Source organism: Aptenodytes patagonicus, chromosome W (assembly GCF_965638725.1).
Source record: "Aptenodytes patagonicus chromosome W, bAptPat1.pri.cur, whole genome shotgun sequence".
NCBI lineage: Eukaryota > Metazoa > Chordata > Aves > Sphenisciformes > Spheniscidae > Aptenodytes > Aptenodytes patagonicus.
This window is the reverse complement of record NC_134981.1, coordinates 30,644,856-30,672,325: the sequence shown is the minus strand read 5'-3', so window position 1 is coordinate 30,672,325 and position 27,470 is coordinate 30,644,856. Positions and strand designations below refer to the sequence as shown.

Genomic DNA, 27,470 nt, shown 5'->3' with positions numbered 1-27,470 from the left:
AGCTTACCAGGTCAAAAGGACGTGCAGTGGCCTTCCAGTCATTCTCCTCTTCACCTTTTTTTATTTTACTGTGTTTGAGGGCAGAGATGTAATAGAAGCCATCATAGGTAGATCCTAAATCCACTCCTTGCCTTACTGCATACTTTCTGGTATTTTGCAGTGTTCTAACTTCTTAGGATATTATTTCCATGATCACTGTTGGTAGATTATAGAAGAAATTGTTAAAAGTACTATTTTAAGAAGTAATATAGCACATTTGTAGTCAATTATATAGAAGTACAAATGTTAAGCCACAGTAATGTCCTTGAACACAATGCAAGGAACTTGATACTCTAAAATAAATCACATTAAGAAAGTCATGTGTTCAGTTTCATTTTTATCCTGTCATCCAGAGATTATATAAATCATTCTTAACACTCAGTAGTCAGGGATAATATTAATAATTCCCAATGAGACCATAATAATTTTTTTTTTCACTGAAGAAATTGAGACAGTAAGCCAAAAGGAAATTCCCCTATACTGAATACTTAAGTTTGAAAAAAATAAAATAAAATACAGTAAATAAGAGTAATTTGGAATATTGTTAGGTATCATTATTAGTCCTGTAGTTCAAAGATTTGTAATTGTTTTTCAAATATAAAATTTATTGCAATAAATGGATGATCTGCACAGAAGACAACAAAAGTAAACTGTTGATGCTGTGTACTCTGAAAGGGTACTCTTGCTGACATAAGCAAGAGGTGAAAAATGGACAACAAAAGCATTTTAAACTTAAAATAAACCCAAAGGATTTGGATTCTGTTGAATTGTGGAGCAATCATCTTGGTAACATATGAACATACTGTTTTCCACATGTGCAAAGCAGGACCTCATCTTCTGACAAACAACAAAACTCAACTACAGTCTAAAGCTCTAAAAACTACCTGCAGATCACTGACTCTTGGATCATACCCCATGGCAGCAAGGCAGGAAGACTTCAGTCTCTTGCAGCGTGATTTGCAGTCTCTGCATCTGTTTCAATGGATCTCCTGTTTTGAGCAGGTTGTTTGCAATGGAGAGGTGTGAAAGGAGAAGTGCAACTTTTGACGTAAGTACAGCCCACCTCACTGCTTTGCAAAGCTGACCACTGCAGAAAACCCTCCAGAAACCACACTCCCTTTTCAGTGAGTAAGAAGTTAGGCTTATTTTTAGCAGTGATGATATGAATATACCGCTCCATGAGACACAGGCAGACATTCCCTTACTTTGGTTTAGGAGTCCCTCCTGTTGCTGACAAAGGCTATTGAGAAGGTAAACTACTTTCACAAATAATTTCAAATATGAAAATTTTCTGTCGTCTTATGATTCTTAACAGTGTTAGTAGAGAGTAGCAGGGTAGGAACAGAGACATGTACATACGGAAACATTTCAGCAGCAGCATTCTTGTGGATATGTAATAAATTACTAGATACAAAACAATAATGTTGCCAGAACAGTTATGAATAATAAGTAAATCCTGGCTTCTATCTTAATTTACCAATTCAATACCAGTACTGCAGACAAAAGGGTAAATTGGTATGAGATGAAATTCCAAGGAACTGAGTTACATTAGGAATTAATCAAGATGAGGAGGAGCCTAGTGGCTTCACCAGCAAAACATGTCAGCATTTGCCAGAAAGAAACCACCTGCTGCTATTAAGAAATCAGTTTAAAAATGTCATCCTCTTTCAAGACAAATTTAGTTTTATTTTTAAGTCATTGGAAGTTAACTGGCTGTCTAACATACAGCTAGTATTCAGATTTTCCCTTGTGTAATTGCTTAGAACAAGCCAAAGACAAAAAACAAAACACAAACAAAGATTCTTGGAGAACACTGTAAAAGGCAGCAATGTATTACACGAACACCACTTCTGTGCTGGAATCAGTGGTTATAGGAGACCAACTCCCCTTTTTGCTTTTTAAGTTGCAGTTTTTTGAGTCAAGGCTAAGAAATGTTTGCAAGGGAATAAAAAGGAAGTCTTCGTATTTCTGATTCCAGAGTTAAAAAAAAAAAGACAGTATCAAGTCTATCAATCTTTACAGCTTTCATTCAGCTTTATAAAAAAATATAGCATTTTATATATCCATAAATATAATACAGATGCCAAAACATACACCTACAGTTCTGCTTCAGTAATATCCTCATCAGGGCAACAATAGCATTCCACAAAATAGATCTGTCCATCTTCATTCCTAATCATATACTGCAGTGAAAGAAAGCCTCGAGTATCTGTTCGAATGGACACTTTACAAGATAAAGCCAGTGCCTTTGTAGATGGTTTAAGCAAAGAAATCTTGTACCTGCAGGGGAGAAAAAAAAGTCATCTGAAAAAAATACATTGTACAGAGAGGAGCTGAAACATTACTCCCAATTAAAGCCATAGAATAACTAAAAAACAATAAGCAACGTGCTAATTTGATCTTTTCCTGGTAACAACATCAGACAAACATTGTTATCACTTAGCTTTTGATCACAGACAGACTTTTATCAGATGGGAAGTATTTTTTTTTCCTGTACTAGTGAAATAAATGTCACAGTAATGCAAAAACAGTTTTTTAAACTTTCCAGCAAGAATGTATGACCTGCCACAGAGGGCATTGATCACAGACTTACTAATCTGTTTGTCTGTGTCTGGTTACAGTGGAATGCTTCCATCAAATCAGAGTCCCTGGGGTAGTCCAGATGTGCACTTCCTGCATTTCCAAAAGTGGATAACCTGGAAGACAAAAGGCATCATCTCAAAAAACCCGATCGCAGCTCTGTAAAAACTCGTCAGACTCAGTCGTTTTGCATATCTCAATGGCTGTTTCACAAAACACTACTGTTTGTTTTGCTTTATTTAATTAAAAATGCTAAACTGTCCACATCAGTGTCACATTTACCAGGTTGACAATATATTCATTACTATGCTAATTAGATTACATATTGTGACTTGCTATATTCATTACAATTCTTCCTGAAATAAACCAATATTCTAAGACAGTTTCCCCCCCTTCACCCTGAAAACTTCCAGTCCTTACCCACTGAAGAGCAGGAAGGCCAAGCATGAACATTTGAGTTGAAAGCATAGTTTCCAGTACCTGAAGTAGGGTTTATCTGGAGGCATGGTAATCTGCAGAACTTCACTGGTCATATCCAGTTCAGCAAATGCTTCTCATAGCCCCTTCCAACTGCAGGATAATTTTATTAACAACATTTGTACTGCAGAAATCAAAGTCTAACAACTCATCAGGTTCTTGAGTGTTAATTCTGCACACTGTCACTACTCCTCCTTCTTCCAAGAACAGCATCAAAGGATAACCATAACCATGATAACACATCCTAAGGGCTGTTGATGTTCCTGAAAAAGAGAATGAAATATACGTTCTTCAGAGAGCTAGCTAGCACATCTGATCACTTCAGAAAATTCAGATTTTACTGGCATACGGGGCACAGATCAATTTGATTTAGCATGTTTTGTCCAGCCTCCAACACACTAATGTAGCATGCTCAGTGTAGCCTCCTGCATGCTCAGTGTAACCTCCCTTCGAAGTGTTAATGGTTATGCAGCAAAATGAAATTAACTGTATGTAGACACCAGTTCAAATGCAACTCATGTCATGTACCAAACAGGTAACACTAGCTGTGACAATGAAGCTGGATATGCTACAAATAGTTTAGTGGACTTGGAAAATCTTCCATGGTCCTGAGGCTCTCTCTGGCTCACATTGTCTTTCTTGTGCAACTCAAACTGAAGTTAATGCAGCTTAGCTTGCATTACAGTCACATCCTCCTTTTGCTATGTAATCATAATCTGAATGTTTGGTTTCCCAAAATCACAGTGCTGTTTAGCACAGTTGATTTAGGTCTTTAGGTCAGAGTCACAAAAGAAGCAGCAGAGGAATCTGGAGTTCAGTGCATAGCTGCAATGGCAGAACTGCCTGAGAAAATTGCCATGGTATCACTCCACATGAGTACACAGTGCATCTTGTAGCACTCATACAGTTATGCTAACTTGTAGTTATTTTTGCTTGTGAAAACATTTTTTTGAACCACCATAAAGTTAAAAAAAAATAATTTCTAGGAAATAAAATTTGCTAAGACTTGTTTTTCTTAAATAAATGGGTTCATGTAATTCAATATTTGTATACATAATTGTAAAGGTAGTTTCCCACGCGCCTCTGTCACCAAAAAGACTACAAACATCAGCAATAATACAGTCTACTCGATTTTTGTAATTCGCACATACGATAAACAAAATCTGAAGTGCTCTATTCACCTGAGAATTGTGCATAGGGGGAGAGATGGTGTGCTTATGGCACAAAGTGGTACCCAATTCAGCCACAGATTTCTTGAGACAGCTTTTGTGCTTTTTCAGCTCAAAATGACAGCTCTGATAAGAGGTGCCCGAGCTTGCCCAAGCAGTAATCTTTTAGCCTGATGCTGAGGGTATGTGCAGCCTGCTCTGCTGGCCATTTAAAAGCACATGACAGCGTGAAGCACCATCCCTAGTAGAAGGAACCTTGGTGCTGTCTACAACCATACTGACTACCCTGAATGGGCTGCAGAGGAACTATTCTGCCAGCTGCGCCCAGGTTTTCCCCTTAAGTGAAGAGCACTCAGAAACAAATTAGCATTTGTGTGATGTGGATGATCTGGGCCCTGGACTGAAAACAGATCGACAGTAAAGGCAGTCATGGCGTGTGTCAGTCCTGGGGGATAGCGCTGGCCTCAGCGTCAGAACTCCAGCTTAAACATATCACATGACTTGCCAGAGAGGCCTGAACAAATTACTTGACATGTCTTCTTATCAAGATTATAGAAACTGCTTGAGATTTTCAGCCCCAAACCAGAGAAAGGGTGCAAGATAAGGCTGTTCATTGGACTTCATGCAACAAAAAGGTTCTCTCCCAAAACAAGTGGTTCTTTTGTGCCTTACACAGATCCAGGAAACATTATCTTCACAGGAAGACTCCTCTGTTTCTCAGTTACCCCAATAATGTCACACAGACATATACCTTTATTCCATCTTCCAAACTGAGTCAGCCTCTTTTAGCCTCTCCTGCTGCAGCAGTCCCTGACATACTGGCTAGGCTCACATCCATCAGCTCCTTTCTTCTCTCCATTGACTGTTATCACAGCACACACTTGTATTAGCGTAAGTAAACAGGATGGATCCTGCTTAACAGCGATAGCTGACATGCTTAGAAGGACTTAAGGTGAGGAAGTCAGAAGTTTTGCCAAGACAGGAAATCTTGCTATTGCTATGTACGGGTTTCACTATGTGATTACACGATACACATACACAGTCAAGGTAAATATGCACCATACCTGGCAAAGAACTGGTACCAAAAATGGTCAAGCAGTTGAGAAGAACAGACAAGTTGATTCAGAAGATCACCAATTTCTCCTGAACAGCAAATTCCTGAAAAATTTCTGCCTAAAAGAGAAAGGAAAAAGATGGAGAGAGGGGAGTTTCTGCAATTATTTTACAGCTTATACTTATGTCCTTAAATTCAGCGCTTTCAATTTCAGAGATCAGTGTAATACAAAGTAATTTCTACATGTAACACACTATCCGTTAAAGAAAAACAGGTCTTCATCCTCAAAAACTAGTAAAATAAAATCGGGTCACAGATTAAACATAGTGTGGCATAAGCATGAAAACCTAAACTTTTGTCTTTTACAGTTTAAAAACAAGCTACAAATGTTAAAGCCTAATACTGCCTAATTCTGGAGCTGGAAACATTCAGGGAACTATATAATGTAAATGCCACACTTCTCAAGAAACAGTACTTATTTACATTTCAGCTAAACACCACACAGCTGTTTCCTCACTCCCCCCCCCGCACAGTGGGATGGGGGAAAGAATTGGGGGAAAAAAAAAAGAGTAAAATTCGTGGGTTGAGATAAAGACAGTTTAATAGGACAGAAAAGGAAGGGAAAATAATAATAATAATAAAAATGATAAAAGAATATACAAAATAAGTGATGCACAATGTCGTTGCTCACCGCCTGCCGACCGATGCCCAGCCAGATCCCGAGCAGCGGTCACCCCTCCTGCGGCTAAATCCCTCCAGTTCATATACTGAGCATGACATCATATGGTATGGATTATCCCTTTGGCCAGTTTGGGTCAGCTGTCCTGGCTGTGCCCCCTCCCAGCTTCTCGCTGGCAGGGCATGAGAAGCTGAAAAGTCCTTGACTAGCGTAAGCACTACTTAGCAACAACTAAAACATCAGTGTGTTATCAACATTACTCTCATCCTAAATCCAAAACACAGCACTGTACCAGCTACTAGGAAGAAAATTAACTCTATCCCAGCCGAAACCAGGACAGTATCCACGCCTTATTCTATACCATCTACGTCATGCCCAAGTCCCCACACTTCCCATAATATTCCAATTAATCACCATCCCTTTTCCTGTCTTTTGATATATACACACAGATATCATTCCCTTAGTCTATGGGCCATCCCTATAAAATATTTGTTGAGTTCATTTAGTGATGACTTTGGGGTCCATCTGTCATAACAGTCCTTCAGGGCAGGAAAGATGGTATGCGGTGTTGGATTGTTTCATGTTGAAGTCAGTTCTGGTACCATCATCACTGTGCTTTCCTTGGTTTCATCGAAGTTATTCTTCATTAACTTGGGTGATGCTTATTGTAATACCATTGATATGGCATATAATATTATGTAGCAATTAACAGCATACAGTTCAAATCATTGGCTATTCTCACCCAAAATCAAATCCCCTTGAGGTACACATCGGACTTCCCCATCCTTCCGCATTATCCACCAAGTGCACCCAGGTCCTTGAGCAAAAGCAATCCCACGGATGGGTTTGCCTTTGCCCGAGGCAGGAATAACCCAAACTGTTTTCCCCAGCATATTTTTTATGTGCACTACAGGGACTTTATTCCCATCTACAGTACGTAAAAGTTCTGACTGGGCAGGGCCTGCTCGATTGGCAGATCCCCTCGTGTTGACTAACCAGGTGGCCTTTGCTAAATGCGTATCCCAATGTTTGAACGTCCCGCCACCCATTGCTCTCAGCGTAGTCTTTAACAGTCCATTGTATCATTCAATTTTCCCAGAGGCTGGTGCATGATAGGGGATGTGATATACCCACTCAATGACGTTCTTTGGCCCAGGTGTCTATGAGGTTGTTTCGGAAATGAGTCCCGTTGTCTGACTCAATTCTTTCTGGGGTGCCATGTCGCCATAGGACTTGCTTCTCAAGGCCCAGGATAGTGTTCCGGGCAGTGGCATGGGGCACGGGATATGTTTCCAGCCATCCGGTGGTTGCCTCCACCATTGTAAGCACGTGGCGCTTACCTTGGCGGGTTTGTGGGAGTGTGATATAATCAATCTGCCAGGCCTCCCCATATTGATATTTCAACCATCGTCCTCCATACCAGAGGGACTTTAACCGCTTGGCTTGCTTGATTGCAGCGCATGTTTCACATTCATGGATAACCTGCGCAATAGTGTCCATGGTCAAGTCCACCCCTCGATCACGAGCCCATCTGTATGTTGCCTCTCTTCCTTGGTGACCTGAGGTGTCATGGGCCCACCAAGCTATAAATAACTCACCCTTATGTTGCCAGTCCAGATCCACCTGAGCCACTTCAATCTTAGCAGCCTGATCCACCTGCTGGTTGTTTTGATGTTCTTCAGTGGCCTGACCCTTAGGTATGTGAGCATCTACGTGACGGACTTTTACAACCAGGTTCTCCACCCGGGCAGCAATATCTTGCCACAATGCGGCAGCCCAGATGGGTTTGCCTCTGCGCTGCCAGTTGCTCCGCTTCCATTGCTGCAACCACCCCCACAGGGCATTTGCCACCATCCATGAGTCAGTATAGAGATAGAGCACTGGCCCCTTTTCTCGGTCAGCAATGTCTAAAGCCAGCTGGATGGCCTTGACTTCTGCAAATTGGCTCGATTCACCTTCTCCTTCAGCAGTTTCTACAACTTGTCGCATAGGACTCCATACAGCAGCTTTCTGTGGGGATGGGAATCTCACTAACGGACATTCCTGAGTTTGATTTTAATGAGCAAACACTGTACCACCTGGCATGACAAGGCACTTAAGCAGAAAACAATGGAGAAAGGAATGTGCAGCTGGAAGGAGAAAAACAAGATAAAGACCATGAAGGCATTTCGCATGATCAGGAAGAACGGGCCAATCTGCTAGAGCATAGATGCGCGTGAACACAAGGCTATAACCTATCTGCAAGCTGCAGGTAGCGCGTGTACACTTCTGCTTGCTATAAAAGATGCTAACAAAGAGCAATAAAGGCCTTTGGTTGCTGTGTCTGCCGGAGTCCGTGCCGCTTTTCACCCCCACAAATGGCGCCCAACGTGGGGCGAAAATGCTGGAACAGAGCACCGGTGGGGAGCCAGCTGAACGAGTCATAGCCAGCGGGAGACAGAGCAGTCTCAGGAAAGAGCTGGAGCCGGAACTCTGAATCATCGCCTCGTCGGAGCAGAGGTGAGCAGCTGGGAAACTTAAAATGGGATCGCAACTAACTAAGGAGGAGGAATCTATACTATGTATTATTAAGAAACTGTTAGAAAAGCGTGGAGTTAAGTATGATGACCATACCCTCCGCCTATTGCTTTCATGGCTAAAACGAAAGGGAATTCCCCCTGATTCGGCTACTGCTTTTCAGAAGGAAACTTGGGATAAAGCAGGGAACTTGTTGTGGGATGCAGCTACCGGGGGAGATGAGACTGCAAAAACGGTCCTTACTACATGGCGCTTAGTCTCAGATACGTTAAAATAATTGAAGTGTGATCGTACTGCCCATCAAGCTGTGGTGGCAGCCACTGCTCCTGATCCACTGACTCTGGCCACTCCAGACCAGGCTCCCTCGGAACCTTTGCCCGGTCCGAGTGGGACAGATCAGCCTGAGGGAGGGGAAAAATTTCTGACCGAGGCTCTTTCGGCCCTGACGATATCAAGTGATCTCGGACAGTCTCCTAAACAACAGAGCAGAGGGGTCTCAAGCCACAACAATGAACCCTTAAACTATGATCCGGCTGCTCACTGGCAGGCTGTTCGACAACAAGCCTTGGCAGAAGGAGACCTTTCTACTGTGGCATACCCTGTCATAATTAGTGAACAAGGTCCTAACAGTTGGCAGCCCCTTCAATGGGATTTGGTTAAGGAGTTAAGGCGGACCATCATGCAATGTGGATTGGGAGCGCCTTTTACACAGAGCCTATTGCAAAATATTGTGAAGGGACACTTGTTAACCCCTTTCGATACCAAAGCGTTAGCTGATTTAATATTTTCCCCTACACAAAGAGTGCTCTGGCAAGCCCACTGGCGAGAGCTCTGTGATCGTGCAGCTTTACAGAACTTGGAGCGGCGAGCGGGAGACCCGCTACGGGCCGCGGGACTCGCTCAGTTAATGGGGGAGGACCCTATCAATACGCCGCAACTGCAGGCACGGCTGGCGCCTGAAATTTTAAGACAATCAGCAGACCTTGCGTTTCAAGCAATGATAAAGGTCCCTGATACAGGACGACCGGTAAAATCCTTTACTAGCATTAAGCAAGGGACCAACGAACCTTATATGGATTTTATCGACAAGCTCCAAGAAGCTATTCAAAAACAAATACAAAATCCTGAAGCCAAAGAGGCATTGCTTATGAAATTGGCTATAGAAAATGCCAATGAGGACTGTAAAAGAGTCTTACAGACATTGCAAAATCCGACCATAATAGACATGCTTGACGCGTGCAATCGTGTGGGTTCAATTACACATAAGAATGAGGTTTTTGCAGCCTGTTTAGCCGCTGCCTTGCATCCCGGTAACAAAGCGTGTTTCCGCTGTGGAAACTCGGGGCATTTTAAACGGCAATGTCCTGAGAATCCTGTACAGAAGGGAGGATCGGAAGGAATTCAGCAGCCCCCTGGTATTTGCCCATGCTGCCACAAGGGGAGGCACTATGTTAATCAATGCCGGTCGAAATACGATCTCCGCGGTCGACCCTCGTCGGGAAACGGGAAGTCGAGCGCGAGGTGGGGGCGCGCACCGACACAAATGCCACCCCAAAATCCCCAACCCCAAAACCCCATGAGACCGCTGTCTCAGCAGGCCTGGGTCACTTCAAGGCCAGAACCATCGGCAGTGCCGGAGTGGATGTCTCCACAGCCACCAATCTCTCTATAAACGATCAGACTGTGCACAGGGTGCCCCTCAATGTGAGAGGCCCCCTTGGCCAGGGGCTGAGTGCCCTATTGGTGGGGAGGTCCAGTGCTACTATGCAGGGTTTGTTTGTGTTACCTGGGGTTATCGACTCTGATTATACGGGACAGCTGCAAGCGTTGCTATGGACCCCCTCTCCTCCAGTGTTTATTCCAGCTGGAAGTAGGATTGCACAGCTAGTTCCTTTTAAGAGTATGGTTCGTAATCGGGATCCTATTTCCCGGGGAGCTGGTGGATTTGGGTCCACAGGTGAACCAAATATTTTTTGGACTCAGCTTGTCCAAAGAACTCAGCCCACTTTGACCTGCACTCTAAAGAATAAAGGCAGCAAACCGGAACAACTGGTAGTGAAGGGAATGATAGATACAGGGGCAGACGTTACTATCATCAGTACTGCGAAGTGGCCTGGATCATGGGAAACCATCCCGGTCAACACGGGGCTAGTGGGAATTGGAGGCCTGTCGACGTCCAGGCAGAGTGCCAACTTAATACAGATTGTAAGCCCGGAAGGACAGGTTGCAACTATTCGACCTTTTGTGGTTCCTGCGCCGTTAAACCTGTGGGGACGAGATGTCTTGAGCACTTGGGGACTAGTGATTGGCACTGCTAATTCGCATCAACATTTTTAGAGGGGGTCACTGGCGCTCGGCCCACCGTTCGACTCACATGGCTCACCGATCGGCCAGTGTGGGTGGATCAGTGGCCCCTATCACAGGAAAAGGCCGACGCGTTGCGAACGTTAGTGGACGAGCAAGTGAGTCAAGGACATCTGGTTCCCACCACCAGCGCCTGGAACACCCCAGTGTTTGTTATAAAAAAGAAAAGTGGCAAATGGAGACTTCTACATGATTTACGGCAAGTAAATGCCATGATTCAGGATATGGGGACATTGCAACCAGGTATGCCTTCACCGACATTGATACCTCGTCAATGGGACATTGTGATTATCGATTTGAAAGACTGCTTTTTCATGATTCCCTTAGCGCCGGAAGATGCTCCCAGATTTGCCTTCTCTCTCCCAGTTGTAAACCATCAAGGGCCTAGGTTGCGATATCATTGGACGGTGTTGCCCCAGGGCATGAAAAACAGTCCCACAATATGTCAAATGTATGTTGCGCGTGCGTTGTCACCCATAAGAAACAAATATCCTGACTTAATTTGTTATCACTACATGGACGATATTGTAATCGCCGGACGAGACCCAAAGGAACTCATCACAGTTATGAAAGATATGTTGCAGGGGTTAAAGACATACGGCTTGCAAATAGCTCCTGAAAAGGTGCAAGTGCAAGCCCCGTGGAAGTACTTGGGGTGGAAGATTTTAGAACATACGATACAGCCCCAACCCATAACCTTGCAATCTAACATTAAAACACTGAATGACTTGCAAAAACTAGTAGGGACTATCAATTGGGTACGCCCATTGCTGGGAATAGATAATGACATGTTAAACCCACTGTTCAAGTTGTTAAAGGGTAATCCTGAGTTGACATCTCCACGAGAATTAACGACAGAGGCCAAACAAGCGCTACAAAAAATATCACAGGCGCTTACCGAAAGGCAAGCACAACGTGTAATTGAAGGATTGGGAATTAACTTGTATGTCCTGAATCAGTCCCGACAAGCAGTGGGCCTCTTGGGCCAATGGGACACCAAGGGTACCCAGGACCCCTTAGCCATCATTGAATGGGTATTCCTGCCGCATCAAGCACCAAAAACGATAGTGACAAGGGTGGAAATGTTTTCGATGCTTGTGCGAAAGGGACGCGCGCAATGTTTGGAATTAACGGGCACAGATCTTAAAACAATTTATCTCCCACTGACTAAAGACCACCTTAATTGGTGTGAGGCTAATAGCCTAGAACTACAGATAGCGCTGGAAAACTTTAAGGGACAAATTCTAATTCACTATCCATCTCACAAATTATTCTCCCTTAATGAGGAAATTAGTATAATTCCTGAATCGTTGAGTAAGGAGGTACCTGTCGAAGGACCCACCTTATTCACCGATGGATCAGGACGAACAGGTAAGGCAGTTATAGTGTGGTGCGAAAAAGGGGAATGGAAACATCAAGTTCACCATGTTGTAGGAAGTCCTCAGCTGGTGGAAATATACGCAGTAATTCAGGTCTTTCGCCAATGGGAGATGCCATTAAATTTGGTTACTGATTCTCAGTACGTCGCCAACGTTGTCAGGCGCTTGGAAAAGGCTTGGCTCAAAGAAGTTGATAACGAACCAGTGTTTTTAATGTTCAAACAGGTATGGGACTTGTTGAATCACCACGTAAACCCGTATTACGTGCTCCACGTGAGGAGTCATACCTCTCTCCCGGGGTTTATATCAGAAGGGAATGCGCGAGCTGATTGTCTCGCTGCCCCCGTATGGACAATCCCTGTACTAGACGTTTCTACACAAGCCCGATTGTCGCACGAGTTTTTCCATCAATCTGCCCGAATGCTGCGTCGACAATTTGGGTTGACTTGGGACACGGCACGAAGTATTGTACAAATGTGTCCTGACTGTCAGCAATTAGTTCCCATACCCCAAACAGGGGTAAATCCCCGAGGAGAAAAGGCCCTACAGATTTGGCAATCCGATGTTACTCATATCGGAGAATTTGGCAAACAAAAATATGTGCATGTTTCCATCGATACGTTCTCCAGAGCTCTATGGGCGACCGCAGAGACCGGAGAAAAAAGCAAAGATATTTTACGGCACTGGAAAGGGGCCTTTGCTGCTCTAGGGGTTCCACACCAGATCAAAACAGACAATGGGCCCGGGTACATAAGCGCAAAGACGCAGGCCTTTTTGGCACAATGGGGCATTCGACATATCACTGGTATCCCTTATTCCCCTCAGAGCCAGGGTATCGTTGAGCGGGCTCATCTCACTCTCAAGCAGCTACTACAAAAACAAAAAGGGGGAATGCTAGGGGAATCACCGCAAGCCCGCCTCCATAAAGCAATATATGTGTTAAATCATCTTACAATAAGGGAAGACAGGACAGCAGTTGGCAGCCCTAACACGGTAATAGCGAGACACTTTACATCTTGTAACTCAGCTTCTCTAGCAGGAGAAAGGGCTCGGGTGTGGGTCAAGTCATTGGAAAATAGCCAATGGGAAGGCCCTTATGATCTTATAACATGGGGGAGAGGATATGCTTGTGTTTCCACAGATCGTGGACCCCGGTGGATACCCGCCCGCTGCGTTCGACCGTATCTGGACAAGGAGCCCAAGGAGCCCACAGATGCATCAATGGTTTGAAGTAGATTACTGGGACTTACACAAAGTATCTCATTCGATATTTGGGGAACTACCTAGTGGGCCAGGCCGTGCCGGGGTATATAGGGGACCAAGTGGGTTGCCATTAGCCGTGGACTGGGAACACCAGGCGGCAGAGAACAGTCAACTGGATAATCGAGAGGTGACAGGAATTCCCTGCCTCCAGTGTCCCGGATCAACACATCACGCATGGACTTTGTGCAAATGTGATAATTGCAAAAGAAACCGGTATTGTCACTCTCAGTTCCGGGCGGGAAGGTGCACAAGGTGTAAAGGGAATACCACCGGGAACGCCGAACCACAGAATCTACAGCTAGTGTGTGGGAGATCACATTGTGTCCCCCAGCTGTGGACTGTGTGGGAAACGGACTGGGAAAGCACCAAACGACAGTGTGACAAACGACTTGGGTGGAAACGGAACAAAAAGAGAACGTAAACCATGACGCCAGTATGGGGGGGGTGTCTTGTGGCTAGTATCACTGTGTGCGGTTGCTGCATTATGGGCACCCTCACAGCCGAAGGAAAATGTTTGGGTAACTCTGGCCAATCAGACAGGACAGGATTCCATCTGCCTGTCGATATCTTCCCCCGGTAACCCCTTTTCTACCTGCCTAGTGGGGCTTCCTTTAGATAATTGGGACTTGGGCCTGATTAGTCCTTTCAAGGAGGCCTGCAGGGGGGGACGACACGCCACTGACAATTGGGATGGATGCCTACCACATCTTAATCACTTGCCAATAGAACCTCAGGAACTCGAGCTATTAGGGTCCATAAAAATGGATTGGTGTTTGTGTTTCAATTATTCAGGGGCCAATGTTTCCTGAGCCTGGCCTGGCATTCCCTCTCATATTAAAGGTGGGCCGTGTTCGTTGGGAAGATTAACTCTACTAATGCCAAACACATCTATGATCCTAGACCACAGAAGGAGCACCCCTAAGACGCGCAGTAAGCGCAGAGCACATGCCTACACTTCACAATGTGATGATGCTGTCGACCTATGGAACCGGAACACTATAGCTGCGGTTGCAATCTTGGCTCCAGGTGTCGCAGCAGCAAAGAGTTTGGTCACATTAAATAAATTAGGATGTTGGCTAGCGAAACAATCAAATGCAACCTCTGAAGCACTAACGGGATTACTAATGGATGTAGATTCTATACGACATGCTACTTTGCAAAATAGAGCAGCGATAGATTTTTTGCTTTTAGCGCAAGGCCATGGGTGTGAAGAGTTGGAGGGAATGTGTTGTATGAACCTATCTGATCATTCGGAATCAATTCACCGCAGCATTCAGATGTTGAAGGAAGGAGTACAGAAGCTAAGAGTGGAAGACCCCTGGGACTGGTTGGATAAATTATTCGGGAAATGGGGTCTAAGTGGTTGGTTAAAAGGACTAGCCAAGCTAGGAGGGCTATGCTTAGTAATGTTCCTTTGCATCCTGGTTTGTGTGCCGTGTCTGTTACAAGGTATGCGAAAAATGATTGAAAGATCTGTTTCAGCAGTGTTTCTAGTAAAACAAAAAGGGGGAGATGTGGGGATGGGAATCTCACTAACGGACATTCCTGAGTTTGATTTTAATGAGCAAACACTGTACCACCTGGCATGACAAGGCACTTAAGCAGAAAATAACGGAGAAAGGAATGTGCAGCTGGAAGGAGAAAAACAAGATAAAGACCATGAAGGCATTTCGCATGATCAGGAAGAACGGGCCAATCTGCTAGAGCATAGATGCGCGTGAACACAAGGCTATAACCTATCTGCAAGCTGCAGGTAGCGCGTGTACACTTCTGCTTGCTATAAAAGATGCTAACAAAGAGCAATAAAGGTCTTTGGTTGCTGTGTCTGCCGGAGTCCGTGCCGCTTTTCACCCCCACAGCTTTCCACCTCCGATGCTTTCCCACAATACGACAGGACCCATCAGTGAACAGGGCATATTGCTCCTCATTTTCAGGTAGTTCATTATACATTGGGGCCTCCTCAGCACGCGTCACCTCCTCCTCTGGCGATATTCCAAAATCTTTGCCCTCTGGCCAATCCATGATCACTTCCAGGATTCCTGGGTGACTGGGGTTTCCTATTCGAGCCCGTTGTGTCATCAGTGCGACCCACTTCCTCCACGTAGCATCAGTTGCATGATGTGTACAGGGGACCCTCCCTCTGAACATCCAGCCTAGCACCGGCAGTCGGGGTGCCAGGAGGAGCTGTGCTTCAGTGCCGATCACTTCCGAAGCAGCTCGAACCCCTTCATATGCTGCCAATATCTCTTCTTCAGTTGGAGTATAGCGGTCCTCGGATCCTCTGTATCCCCGACTCCAAAACCCTAGGGGTCCACCTCGAGTCTCCCCTGGTGCTTTCTGCCAGAGGCTCCAGGTAGGGCCGTTCTCCCCGGCTGCGGTGTAGAGCACATTTTTTACATCTTGTCCTGCCCGGACTGGCCCCAGGGCTACTACGTGAACTATCTCCTCTTTAATTTGTTCAAAAGCTTGTCGTTGCTCAGGGCCCCATTTGAAATCGTTCTTCTTCAGGGTCACTTGGTAGACATGCTTACGATCAGACTGTAATTTGGAATATGCATTCTCCAAAAACCCACGACGCCTAAGACAGCTTGTGTTTCCTTTTTGCTAGTTGGTGGAGACATGGCTGTTATTTTGTTGATCACATCCATTGGGATCTGACGACGTCCATCTTGCCATTTTATTCCTAAAAACTGGATCTCCTGTGCAGGTCCCTTGACCTTACTTTGTTTTATGGCAAAACCAGCCTTCAGCAGGATTTGGACTATTTCCTTCCCTTTTTCAAAAACTTCTCCTGCTGTGTTGCCCCACACGATGATGTCATCAATGTATTGCAGGTGTTCTGGAGCCTCACCCTGTTCCAGTGCAGTCTGGATCAGTCCATGGCAAATGGTGGGGCTGTGTTTCCACCCCTGGGGCAGTCGGTTCCAGGTGTACTGGACGCCCCTCCAAGTGAAAGCAAACTGTGGCCTGCACTCTGCTGCCAAAGGGATTGAGAAAAACGCATTAGCGATATCAATTGTGGCATACCACTTGGCTGCCTTTGACTCCAGTTCAATATTGAAGTTCTAGCATGTCCGGCACGGCAGCACTCAGCGTTGTCATCTTTTCGTTCAGGCCACGATAGTCTACTGTTAGTCTCCACTCTCCATTAGACTTCCGCACTGGCCATATGGGACTGTTAAAGGGTGAACGAGTCTTGCTGATCACTCCTTGGCTCTCCAGTCGACGAATCAGCTCATGGATGGGAATCAGGGAGTCTCGGTTGGTGCGATATTGCCGCCGGTGCACTGTGGTGGTAGCGATTGGCACCTGTTGGTCTTCGACCCTCAGCAACCCCACAACAGAGGGGTCCTCCGAGAGACCAGGCAAGGTGGACAGATGTTTAATTTCCTCCGTCTCCAAGGCAGCTATACCAAAAGCCCACCGGTACCCTTTTGGGTCCTTGAAATACCCTCTCCTGAGGTAGTCTATGCCAAGGATGCACGGAGCCTCTGGGCCAGTCACAATGGGGTGCTTCTGCCACCCATTCCCAGTTAGACTCACTTCGGCTTCCAATACAGTTAGCTGTTGGGATCCCCCCGTCACCCCAGAAATACAGATGGGTTCTGCCCCTATATAGCTTGATGGCATTAGGGTACACTGTGCACTGGTGTCTACCAGGGCCTTATACTCCTGTGGGTCTGATGTGCCAGGCCACCGAATCCACACAGTCCAGTAAACCCGGTTGTCCCTTTCCTCCCCCTGGCTGGAGGCAGGGCCCCTCTAATCCTCGTCACAGTACTTGTTTCTCATTTCTTGTACATACGAGTCAGAAGTTTCTTCATTAAGATCAAGAGTAAGATCAGCCCTTCTACTCTCTCTGGGGAACTGCCCGCTGGAAACTGGAGCAGCAATTTTCCTGGGAGAACCCCTTTCTGTGATTGTTTTTCCTTGCAACTCACATACCCATGCCTCTAGGGCTGAGGTAGGTTTTCCATCCCAGTTCCTCATGTCCTCTCCATGGTCACGCAAGTAGAACCAGAGGGTGGCCCGTGGTGTGTATCCACTATATCCTCTCTCTTGTAGCAGAGGGACGCTTAGACCTAATGGCTGAGATACTGGTCCATACAGGTGGGGAGTAGGACATATCCTCTTTGAATCGCTGGAACTCCCGGGACAGTTTCTTGGCTAACATGTCCGGCAGTTTCTCCACAGACGAGATGCAGGCCCATAGGGAGGAAGAGAGACTTTCTTCATATTGCTGGAGTTGGCTGGCCAGTTCATCCACCGTTTGTCCCTCTCCGTCTTTCCAGGTCATTACCGCCAATGAGTTGGCATATGATGATGGTGCACTCTGTACAAACTTCCGCCACATGGGTCGTGTGCACTTGACTTCATCTGGATCTTTGGATAACTGCTCTTTGTTCAGGTCATCATAAAACACCTCCAGCATGGCTAATTCCCTCAGGTACTGGATACCTGTCACTTGCCTGGGTGACATATAACATCTTCCTTGAAGGGATACCTTTCCTTCACCCCTGACAGGAGTCACCTCCAGAGGCTGAGGGCTTGTGCCCCTTTTCCAATCGCTTTGTCAATGCCCCCTTCCCTGGAAAGGGATCCCAGCTGCTTGGCTTCTTTACCCTCTAATTCCAGGCTACTGGCCCCATTATCCCAGCATCGGAGCAGCCAGGTGACAACGTGCTCGTCTGGACGACAGCTGAAATCTTTTTGTATATCTCGCAGCTCACTCAGGGATAGGGATCGGGTGGTTACCATCTCATTTATGGCGTCTGCCTCTTCCTGCTCCTGTTCATGTGATGGCTCTGGTTCATCTTCATCCCTTACTAAACAAGTTGATTTTCTTGTGTATTTCTTCTTGTGTATAGGGGCGACTGATACTGGCACGGGTTGGTTCTCTGGTTCAGCCCCAGTGCCTGTCGCCAGGGTTTGAGTAGCCACAGATGCCTGTTGCAGGGGTTGATCTCTGGATGGTATTCTTAAGTAATTGTTTAACCTTAAACAAGACCTGAACCACATTCAGGAGACTTAGCAATAGGAACAAGCTGGTTTGAACATCCCAAGGATATTCAAAATTCTCAAGAGCTGTTGTAACTGGCCTGAAGGAGAAAGGGAAGGTGAAGGAGTGGGGGAAAGGGTCCCCGCCATCTCCCCCATAGATTGGTTCCCCGAGGAGAAAAGGTAAAAGGTGTAATTATTAATAGTTTCCGAAAGGTGACTCCCGAGGTACGGAGACGATGGCAGTACTGAGTACAAATACAGAAGTACAAATACAAAAATTAGTCTCACGACCAAAAATTTTATCCCATCATAAACCAGTAGTGTTACACAATGCAGCAAAATGATATCCTTGATCCAGCTCCCAGAGGTGATAGACAGCACAACAGGGAACATATACAGCAAGTAAGGTGTTACATAACACAACTTTGAGAGCAAGCACGACAACTTTGTGACTAAATTAATCAACATTGTGACCAGCGACTATTAAACCAATATGATGAATGCTTACAACAAATTTGCCTTAACACGCTCTGGTCAGATCTGTCATTATCTCAACCCTTCGTGCCCCATGTTGGGTGCCAAAAGGACTGTTGTGGTTTAACCCGGCAGGCAGCTAAACACCACACAGCCATTCGCTCACTCCCCCCGCCCCCCCAGTGGGATGGGGGAGAGAATCGGGAAAAAAAAACCCTAAAATTCGTGGTTTTGAGATAAAGACAGTTTAATAGGACAGAAAAGAAAGGGAAAATAATCCTAATAATAATGATAAAAGAATATACAAAATAAGTGATGCACAATGCAATTGCTCACCACCCGCCGACTGATGCCCAGCCAGTTCCCGAGCAGCGGTCACCCCTCCCGTGGCTAAATCCCTCCAGTTCATATACTGAGCATGACATCATATGGTATGGATTATCCCTTTGGCCAGTTTGGGTCAGCTGTCCTGGCTGTGCCCCCCTCTCAGCTTCTTGTGCACCTCCAGCCTTCTCAGTCGGTAGAGAAGCTGAAAAGTCCTTGACTAGTGTAAGCACTGCTTAGCAACAACTAAAACATTCGTGTGTTATCAACATTATTCTCATCCTAAATCCAAAACACAGCACTGTACCAGCTACTAGGAAGAAAATTAACTCTGTCCCAGCCGAAACCAGGACAGTATCCACCCCTTATTCTATACCATCTATGTCATGCCCAGGTCCCCCACTTTCCATTTTTTACTTCATGAGACAGCTTAAGCTAACCAAACAAATACAGCACAAACATAAGGAAGGACTGTTTAGCAAGGAACAGGAGAAAGCAAAGGGAGATGCAGGAACAGGGAGACTCAGGCTTCTCCCCTTTCACGCACAGCTCAGACTGCAGTTTCACAGATAGCAAAGACACAGACTCTAAAGGACAGAAGAAAGGTAAATTTGGGTTTGAGTTACTACCATAAAATATTCCTCGCCCCTTCCGTTTACATCCCCGGTATCATACGTGCTTTCAAAAACAGGAACCAGCACAATGCCTGTTCTTATGAACAAAGCATTTAGAAGTTGGATATGCATTAAATAAAAATAAACAAACAAAAAAACACCCAGAAAGTAAACCATTGTTAAAAGAAGAAAAAATTAAAAGTGCACCTTAAAAATTTAAAATGAAGCAAAGCCAGCAGTCACAGCTAGGAAAAAGGTAGCAGAAAGCGAACAAGGCTCCTTTTGATCTTATATTAAATGCAAGTTAAGAAGAAATAATTTAGATTGCTATTTAAAGCTGCCTGTATGGACAGTTCAGTGTAGTTGAGATCCTCTGTCTATGCGTAACCTTTCAAGCACCCTTTGTGGATAACGTTCAGCACAGGCAGAATCAGAGAGCAAAAGAGGCAGACCACCGCTCCAGTCTTGCAATGAATCGCACACTCCTGCCCTGTGGTTGGAAGCTCTTAGCTTAGCCCAGCTGATACGCTGTGTATGTGTCTGTGAATTTGTACTCTTTCCAAGTTGACTTAAATTCACCTTTTTTGGCTTTGGAACGAAACATAATAAAAATACTTGAAGATAGATACTTTATGAATCTGCTCATACATCTAAGAACAGTATGGTCAGATGGAGCAATGAGCTTAGCAGGTGCCAACACATTAAACGAGGGTACAAGTTCATCATGCAAGCAGGCGTGCATGAACAAACCAGGCACTGAGTTCAGCCTTTCAATAGCACAGACATCTCATAAGTGACCACAGCCTCATCAGAGCACTTCCCTCACACCAGTTCCCGCAGCTATGCCATGATTTCACCTAACTTTCCTCATCTCCGCTGGTAAACTTGCTGTACACCTCCTCTGTCACGTAATTGGGACCTTTCTAAGATCTCTAATAGCGGTACCAGCCCCTCCTCATCGCTAACGCCGGGGACAGGCTGCCCCACCAGCAGCAGCCTGGCCCAGGGCCTGCGGCCCGCACGGGGGGCGCAGCCCCCACCTGGATGAAGGCATTAGTCTAGATGCATTTGGTGTCCTCCACCGTCACCCTGAGGCCGTTGGCCGTGGTGAAGCAGGTGGTGTGGTCCTGGAAGTGGATGGCTCTGAGGAGGCTGGAGAGGTGTCAGGTGTTGTCCAGACCAGCGACCAGCACATACGGCTCACTGTTGGCAGGCGGCTCCACGGAAAGCAGCATAGTGGACACCCTGCCAAGCGCACAGCGGTTCTGGAGAGGGCCAGAAGTGCGAGTGGGTGGAAGTGCGAGTGACTTCCGACATGGCATGGTGCGGCCAAGAGGAAGCATGAGGCTCCAGCTGCCCGGCCGAAGAAGTGAGCTAAGAGGGCCCCGAGCGTGCCTGAGCCGGATACCAAGCCAGGCTCGGAGGAGTACAGCATCCTGCCGCTGATCTCCCAGGTACCTCCCAGCCCTGCTGCCCACAGTGGAGTGGGCTGGGCCAGGTGTCCCCGCTCTGCTCCCAGCCTGGGCCGGCATTTACCCATAGGAAGGATACCTCATCTCTGGGCCGTGCGTTAGGGAGGTATTCCGCCTCCATGAGGAAGGTGGTGGAGTCTGCAGCAGGCCGCAGAGACATGGGTGACCGCTACCTTGTGCTGCCGTGCCCCAGCCAGCCAGCACAGCGTGCTGCTGATGGGCCTGCACTGTTCCTGGGGGCCGAGTTCTGCTGCCTTTTCTGCTCCCAGGGCTAGGGTACTGGGACTCAAGGTGTCTGGAGGGAACCCAGCTGCTATGCAAGGATAGAGAGATTTATTCGTAACTTTTATAATCCCAGCACAAATAAAAGTAAAATGTGATGGTATGTTATTTCTATGAAAACATGTGAAGAGCATTATTCTAGTCAATGTAAATAAGTTGTGTTACCTTAATCTCAAAAGTACTTTAGAGTTGGATAATTCTGTTATATACAAAGGACTTCCGGAAATTACGTCAGTTTCATTTAGGAATTGTCCTGAGAAGGCTTCAATAATTGCCTTGTAGTTTGCTTAAAAGAAAAACAAGAAGTAGCATGCTGAACTCTGAGACCTCATCACATGCTCATCTGTAGGAAAAGCTAAATTGTTGTGCTCTGAGACTGTAGCTCAGGTCATTTTGTAGGGAAAGAGGGGTGCCTTTTCTAAATAAGTAAGTATTGCATATGGCATTCTTAATACTTACGTGTTTTGTACTAGTGAAATGCTTTGCATAGGAACATGCTGAAGCATGATGGATGACAGTTGTTCATGATGTAACAACTTAAAAGACAAAAACTTATGCCCCCGTGTTCTGTAGGAAAGTCATCACTCTTGCTGAGTGAGCGATTCTATGTGGGTGTGGAGATAATAACAAATGTTCTTACTGTGTTTTTCTGTAATTACAGTTCAAACATTTATTGTTGCTGTGTTGTAGTAGTTTTAAGGCTAGAAACTTCCTTTTCCTGCTTAACTTTTGTGTCTTTTTTTCCTAGGGTAAATGGAAAAACAAGGAGTGCTTAGTTTCTCTTCTCGTGGAATTAATTTCAGAACAAGGCATCTAATGCAAGATTTAAGAACATTGATGCCTCACTCTAAAGCAGGTAGGGCTAGGCATCATCCCTAATTTAAATTTTCACAATAGTTTTAAACCAAGAACTTCTAACAGCATGTTCTTTTTAAAAATATGGTAAATAACTGTTTTGATGAAACTGTGGCCTTTTATCTTAAACAAACAAGCACCAAACCCCTTTTGAGCCAACGAATACAGCGACTGTCATTGTATCCTAATATTCTCTGGGAAATTACTCCTGTGGCCTTAGTCCTGTAAGTGCCCAGATACTTTTGTTGCTATATTTATTTATTGCATAACATGGCTGAAACAACTTGATATTTATTCTTAATCTTTCATTTATATCCAGTAAAATTTTTGCAAAAGGACCAACTGTTAAAAAAATTATTTTGTGTTAAATTGGTTTTCAAGCCTTCTAAATGTTGTTCTTGTCTTCCAGATACTAAAATGGACTGTAAAGACCAGTTGTCTGTAATTAATGAGGTAATCCAGGATTTAACTAGTGCTTCTTTTTTATTTTCTCTGGAAATTCAATGTGCAAGAGAAAAGGGCAACCACGTTGAAAGGATCTCATACTAGTTATAGGAGTTGTATAACTTCATAAATTAAAATTATTGATATTCAAAAAGTGCTAATGTTAAAACAGGAAGTTGACTTTTGATTAATAAAACCAAAATAAAACCTTTAATTAAACATAGACTTTCAACATGAAGAAATAAAACAGAATGTGCCTTTCTTTCTATATAGGTGAAAGATGTATTATAATTTATACTTGAAGAAATCAAGGAACAAATATGCAGTGAGGCCAAACAATGTAGTAGGACATTGGTAGTGCTGAAACTAAAACCTGATGTCACAACTCCTGCTCTAATGTTTATATCCTGGAGAGCTTATCAGATTGCTTGTAGCTTTAGTGAAGTTATTACTCCTGGTAATAAATACTTGAGATTTTTCAACAAAACAAGTGCTTAAACTTAAGTTTGGGGATCAGTAGGTGTAATTTATTAAGATGAGACCTTTGCTTTTGAACTTATATTTTGGGAGGGGGGAAGATATTAGAGATTAATGTGGAAAGTTTTTGAAAATGTCTTCAGAATTTTGTAAATAGCTAATTTGATGTGTCTTGTGTAGGTGTGTGAAATGAAAAACTGCAATAAGTGCATCTTTTTTGAAGCCAAAAAGAAACAGGATCTCTATATGTGGTAAGGAAATGTTATGTTTTCTTACGTTTCCATATATAGCTGGGCATGCTTCCATTCTATCTAAAGTTTGTTACTGTAATAGTGAAGATGATACATGAAATATTGTTGCTTAGTTATATCTGTGCTAATCCTGCACTTCTGTAGGTAGTGCAAGTTTACAATGCATGACCAGCTTTCATAGACTGTTTACAAAAGCATTTTACAAAATTGTTTAGAAAGCAAGTATTTTTAAGTATGTTAAAGGAACTCAATAATGCTATAAAAGCAACTGAAATTACTTCAATAAAGAAATAACTGGTTGGAGTGTACTATAGAAATCCAGCGTACCTTCTGGCTGCTGTTAACATTTTTCTTTTCTCTCTTCCCCACTACCTGTCCTCTGCAGGCTTTCAAATACACCACAGGGACCATCAGCTAAATTCTTAGTGCAGGACAGTAAGTTGGTTGACATTATTGTGTTTGGACTCTTACTTTCTTGTCTGTACAGTTTTCTGTAAGTACTAAAATGATCTTTTTAAAAAATCACTGTAGTTCACACAGTGGCTGAATTGAAGATGACAGGAAACTGCCTAAGGGGCTCACGGCCCCTTTTGTCTTTTGATCCACTAAGTATATGCTTTATTTCATTGAGTATGCTTTTGTTTTCTTTACATGACTATTGCATTTAGTTTTGTATGTAAAATTACAGGTTTCCTTTGTAGACATTTGACAAGGAACCACACTATGCCCTGCTAAAAGAATTGTTTATTCAGGTCAGTCTGTAGTTCTGCTGTCTAGTGTTTCTTCCTCATTGGAAATGTTTTTTGGCAACATATTTAAAAATCTCAAGGTTTTTTTTAAGTAGTAGTTTTACACTTCTGAACTTGCAAAAAATCCTCAAAGGATTAGGGTCATGTGCTTAAAGTCACTGGGACACTTGTTCTTAAGTTTTGTTTTTTTTGAAATGTAACCTGGGATCAGGATCTTAATAAATTAAAATGAATTAAAAATGAGCCATTTATGTCTGGCCTCTTACAATTACAGATATTTAGAAATACTGCCTTTTATTACAGATATTTAGTATACCACAGTATCACCCCAAAAGCAAGCCTTTTGTAGATCATGTTTTCACCTTCACCGTTACAGACGAGAGGATCTGGTTTTGGAATTACCAGGTTAGTGGTCTCTTTTAGCTCTTCAAGTGGTGCTCAGTGGAGTAATTTCATATCAAATCCATTAATTGCAATAAAATGAGAAGAATCATTATTATCAGGATATGCCAACACCTAGTGCTTGCATAAAGTAATTTGTGTCCTAAAAATGACTTATCTTCTTGTGTATCTCTGGAGAAAGCTGGTTTAAGTTCTGTCTACTTCAACTTACATTCTGTTAGTTGTGATTCTGTGATGGTTGTCTTGGTAACAGGAAGTAGTAGCCAAAGCCTAAGCTTCACTTGTCTTTTAACCTTACTTGGTGCTTTGGCCCAAAGTGTGCTGGAGCTTACTATCCAAAGGAGGAATTCACATATATCTAGTACTCTCTAAGTGCTTGCTTGAATCTAAAAGAACTGCTTTATATACAGAACTGTGTTTGTAAAAGTCTAGCTTATCAGCTTCAGTGGCATCATATCTTGGATTTAAATTCAGTTGTGTATCACCATATGCAAGGTGCCTACAAGGTCATATATGTTGATTTGATCCTGTCGTGATTTAACCCCAGCTGGTAACTAAGCACCACACAGCTGCTCGCTCACCCCTCCCCCCCCCCCCCCCCGGTGGGATGGGGGAGAGAATCAGACGGGTAAAAGTGAGAAAACTCATGGGTTGAGACAAAAGCAGTTTAATAATTAAAAATAATAATAATAATAATAATAAAATTGTAAGGAAAAGAGGGGGAAAAAATAACAGAGAGAGAAAAATAAAACCCAAGAAAGCCAAGTGATGCAAATGAAAACAATTGCTCACCACCAACCGACCGATGCCCAGCCAGTCCCCGAGCAGTGGCCTCCTTGTCAACCCCCCCCCAGTTTTATTGCTGAGCATGACATCATATGGTATGGAATATCCCTTTGGTCAGCTGGGGTCAGCTGTCCCAACTGTGTCCCTTCTCAACTTTTTGTGCACCTCCAACCTACTTGCTGGCGAGGTGGTGTGAAAAGCAGAAAAGGCCTTGACTCTGTGTAAGCACTGCTCAGCAATAACTAAAACATCCCTGTATTATCAACACTTTTTTCAGCACAAATCCAAAACATAGCCTCATACTAGCTACTTGTCCTGGTTTTGGCTGGGATAGAGTTAATTTTCTTCCTAGTAGCTGGTATAGTGCTGTGTTTTGGATTTAGGATGAGAATAATGTTGATAACACACTGATGTTTTAGTTGTTGCTAAGTAGTGCTTACACTAGTCAAGGACTTTTCAGCTTCCCATGCCCTACCGACTGAGAAGGCTGGAGGTGCACAAGAAGCTGGGAGGGGGGCACAGCCAGGACAGCTGACCCAAACTGGCCAAAGGGATATTCCATACCATGTGACGTCATGCTCAGTACATAAACTGGGGAAAGCTGGCCGGGGGGGCCGCTGCTCGGGGACTGGCTGGCAGGTGGTGAGCAATTGCATTGTGCATCACTTGCTTTGTATATTCTATTATTATTAAAATCATCATTATTATTATTGCTGTTATTATTTTATTTCAATTATTAAACTGTTTTTATCTCAACCCACGAGTTTTCTCACTTTTACTCTTCCAATTCTCTCCCCCATCTCACTGATGGGGGGGGAGTGAGCAAGCAGCTGTGTGGTGCTGTTGCCGGCTAAGGTTAAACCACAACACTACTATGAAGAAAATTAACTCTATCCCAGCCAAAACCAGCACAGATCCATGAGAAATGAAGAGTATTCTTTTTACTGCAGATAATAGAAGATGCATCTCTAGTAGAAATTTGGCCTCGTTTTGTCCTGAACCTCATAAAAATCTTCCAAGGTAGCTTTGGATGACCAACTCTGTATGAAAATCCCCATTACCAGTCCCCCAATATGGTAAGCAGCTTTGTCTTTGTCTTCTCTTTCATTTAGCTACTAATTTGAAGACCAGTCTTGCAAGCTCTCTGTGTAGGAGAACTATGTATGCCTTCCCCTGGAACCCTTTGTAGGAAAGAGTGCCCTAACTGATCACAATTTGAGAACAGAGTAATTGTGTAAAAACTGAATGAATGCAAAATTCATGTCACTGAAAAGATGGCATTACACTGAGGATTTTGACAATTAAGCAGAGAAATTCCCACCTTTTCTGTAATACCTGATTTCTTCAGTCTTGCATATTTGACACCTGATGTGATTTAAATTCTTACTTTTATAGCACTGGCAGTTGATAAGATTGTCGGTGGCGGCTAAGTTTAGAGAGAAACAGCAAGTGAAGGAAGTACAAAAGATTAAGAAAAAAGAGAGTAAGGTGCTTATTGAAGAAGATCCCACTGAAGTGGTCTTTGAAACTCCAGCTGAAGCCAGTGGAAATACAGCTTGTGAAACCAGAGCCAAAGGCAATTGTAAAAGATAAAAGGAAGCCACGCAAAATTCAGAGGAAGAAGCAAAAAAAGCGTTTCAGAACTGAAGCATGAGCTTAAATGTTACAAGTGAAGAAACTAAGCAGACTCCAAAGTAATCTGTTAGTCTGGTATAGGTATACCTAGCTATATTGACATAATATTGTAAAGACTTGTTTTTACAGGCAAAGCTAACTGGACTTCAGTTTTAAGTAAACAAAATATCAATTTCTTTATTA

General features: G+C 44.1%; 1 protein-coding gene and 1 pseudogene across 1 annotated transcript; one reads left to right on the top strand and one right to left on the bottom strand.

Annotated features, from left to right (window-relative positions):
- Positions 1-2,135: 2,135 nt before the first annotated feature.
- Positions 2,136-21,169, bottom strand: LOC143172033 (cell cycle checkpoint protein RAD1-like; annotated as a pseudogene).
- A 106-nt stretch (positions 21,170-21,275) lies between these two features.
- Positions 21,276-27,306, top strand: LOC143172227 (ribosome biogenesis protein BRX1 homolog). Its single transcript, XM_076361461.1, is given in 13 exon segments — positions 21,276-21,303; positions 21,351-21,388; positions 22,437-22,455; positions 22,458-22,544; positions 22,953-22,996; positions 23,645-23,715; positions 24,101-24,150; positions 24,247-24,322; positions 24,419-24,467; positions 24,768-24,869; positions 26,603-26,728; positions 27,048-27,187; positions 27,189-27,306. Coding segments are annotated over 13 exon segments (948 nt in total).
- Positions 27,307-27,470: the final 164 nt, after the last annotated feature.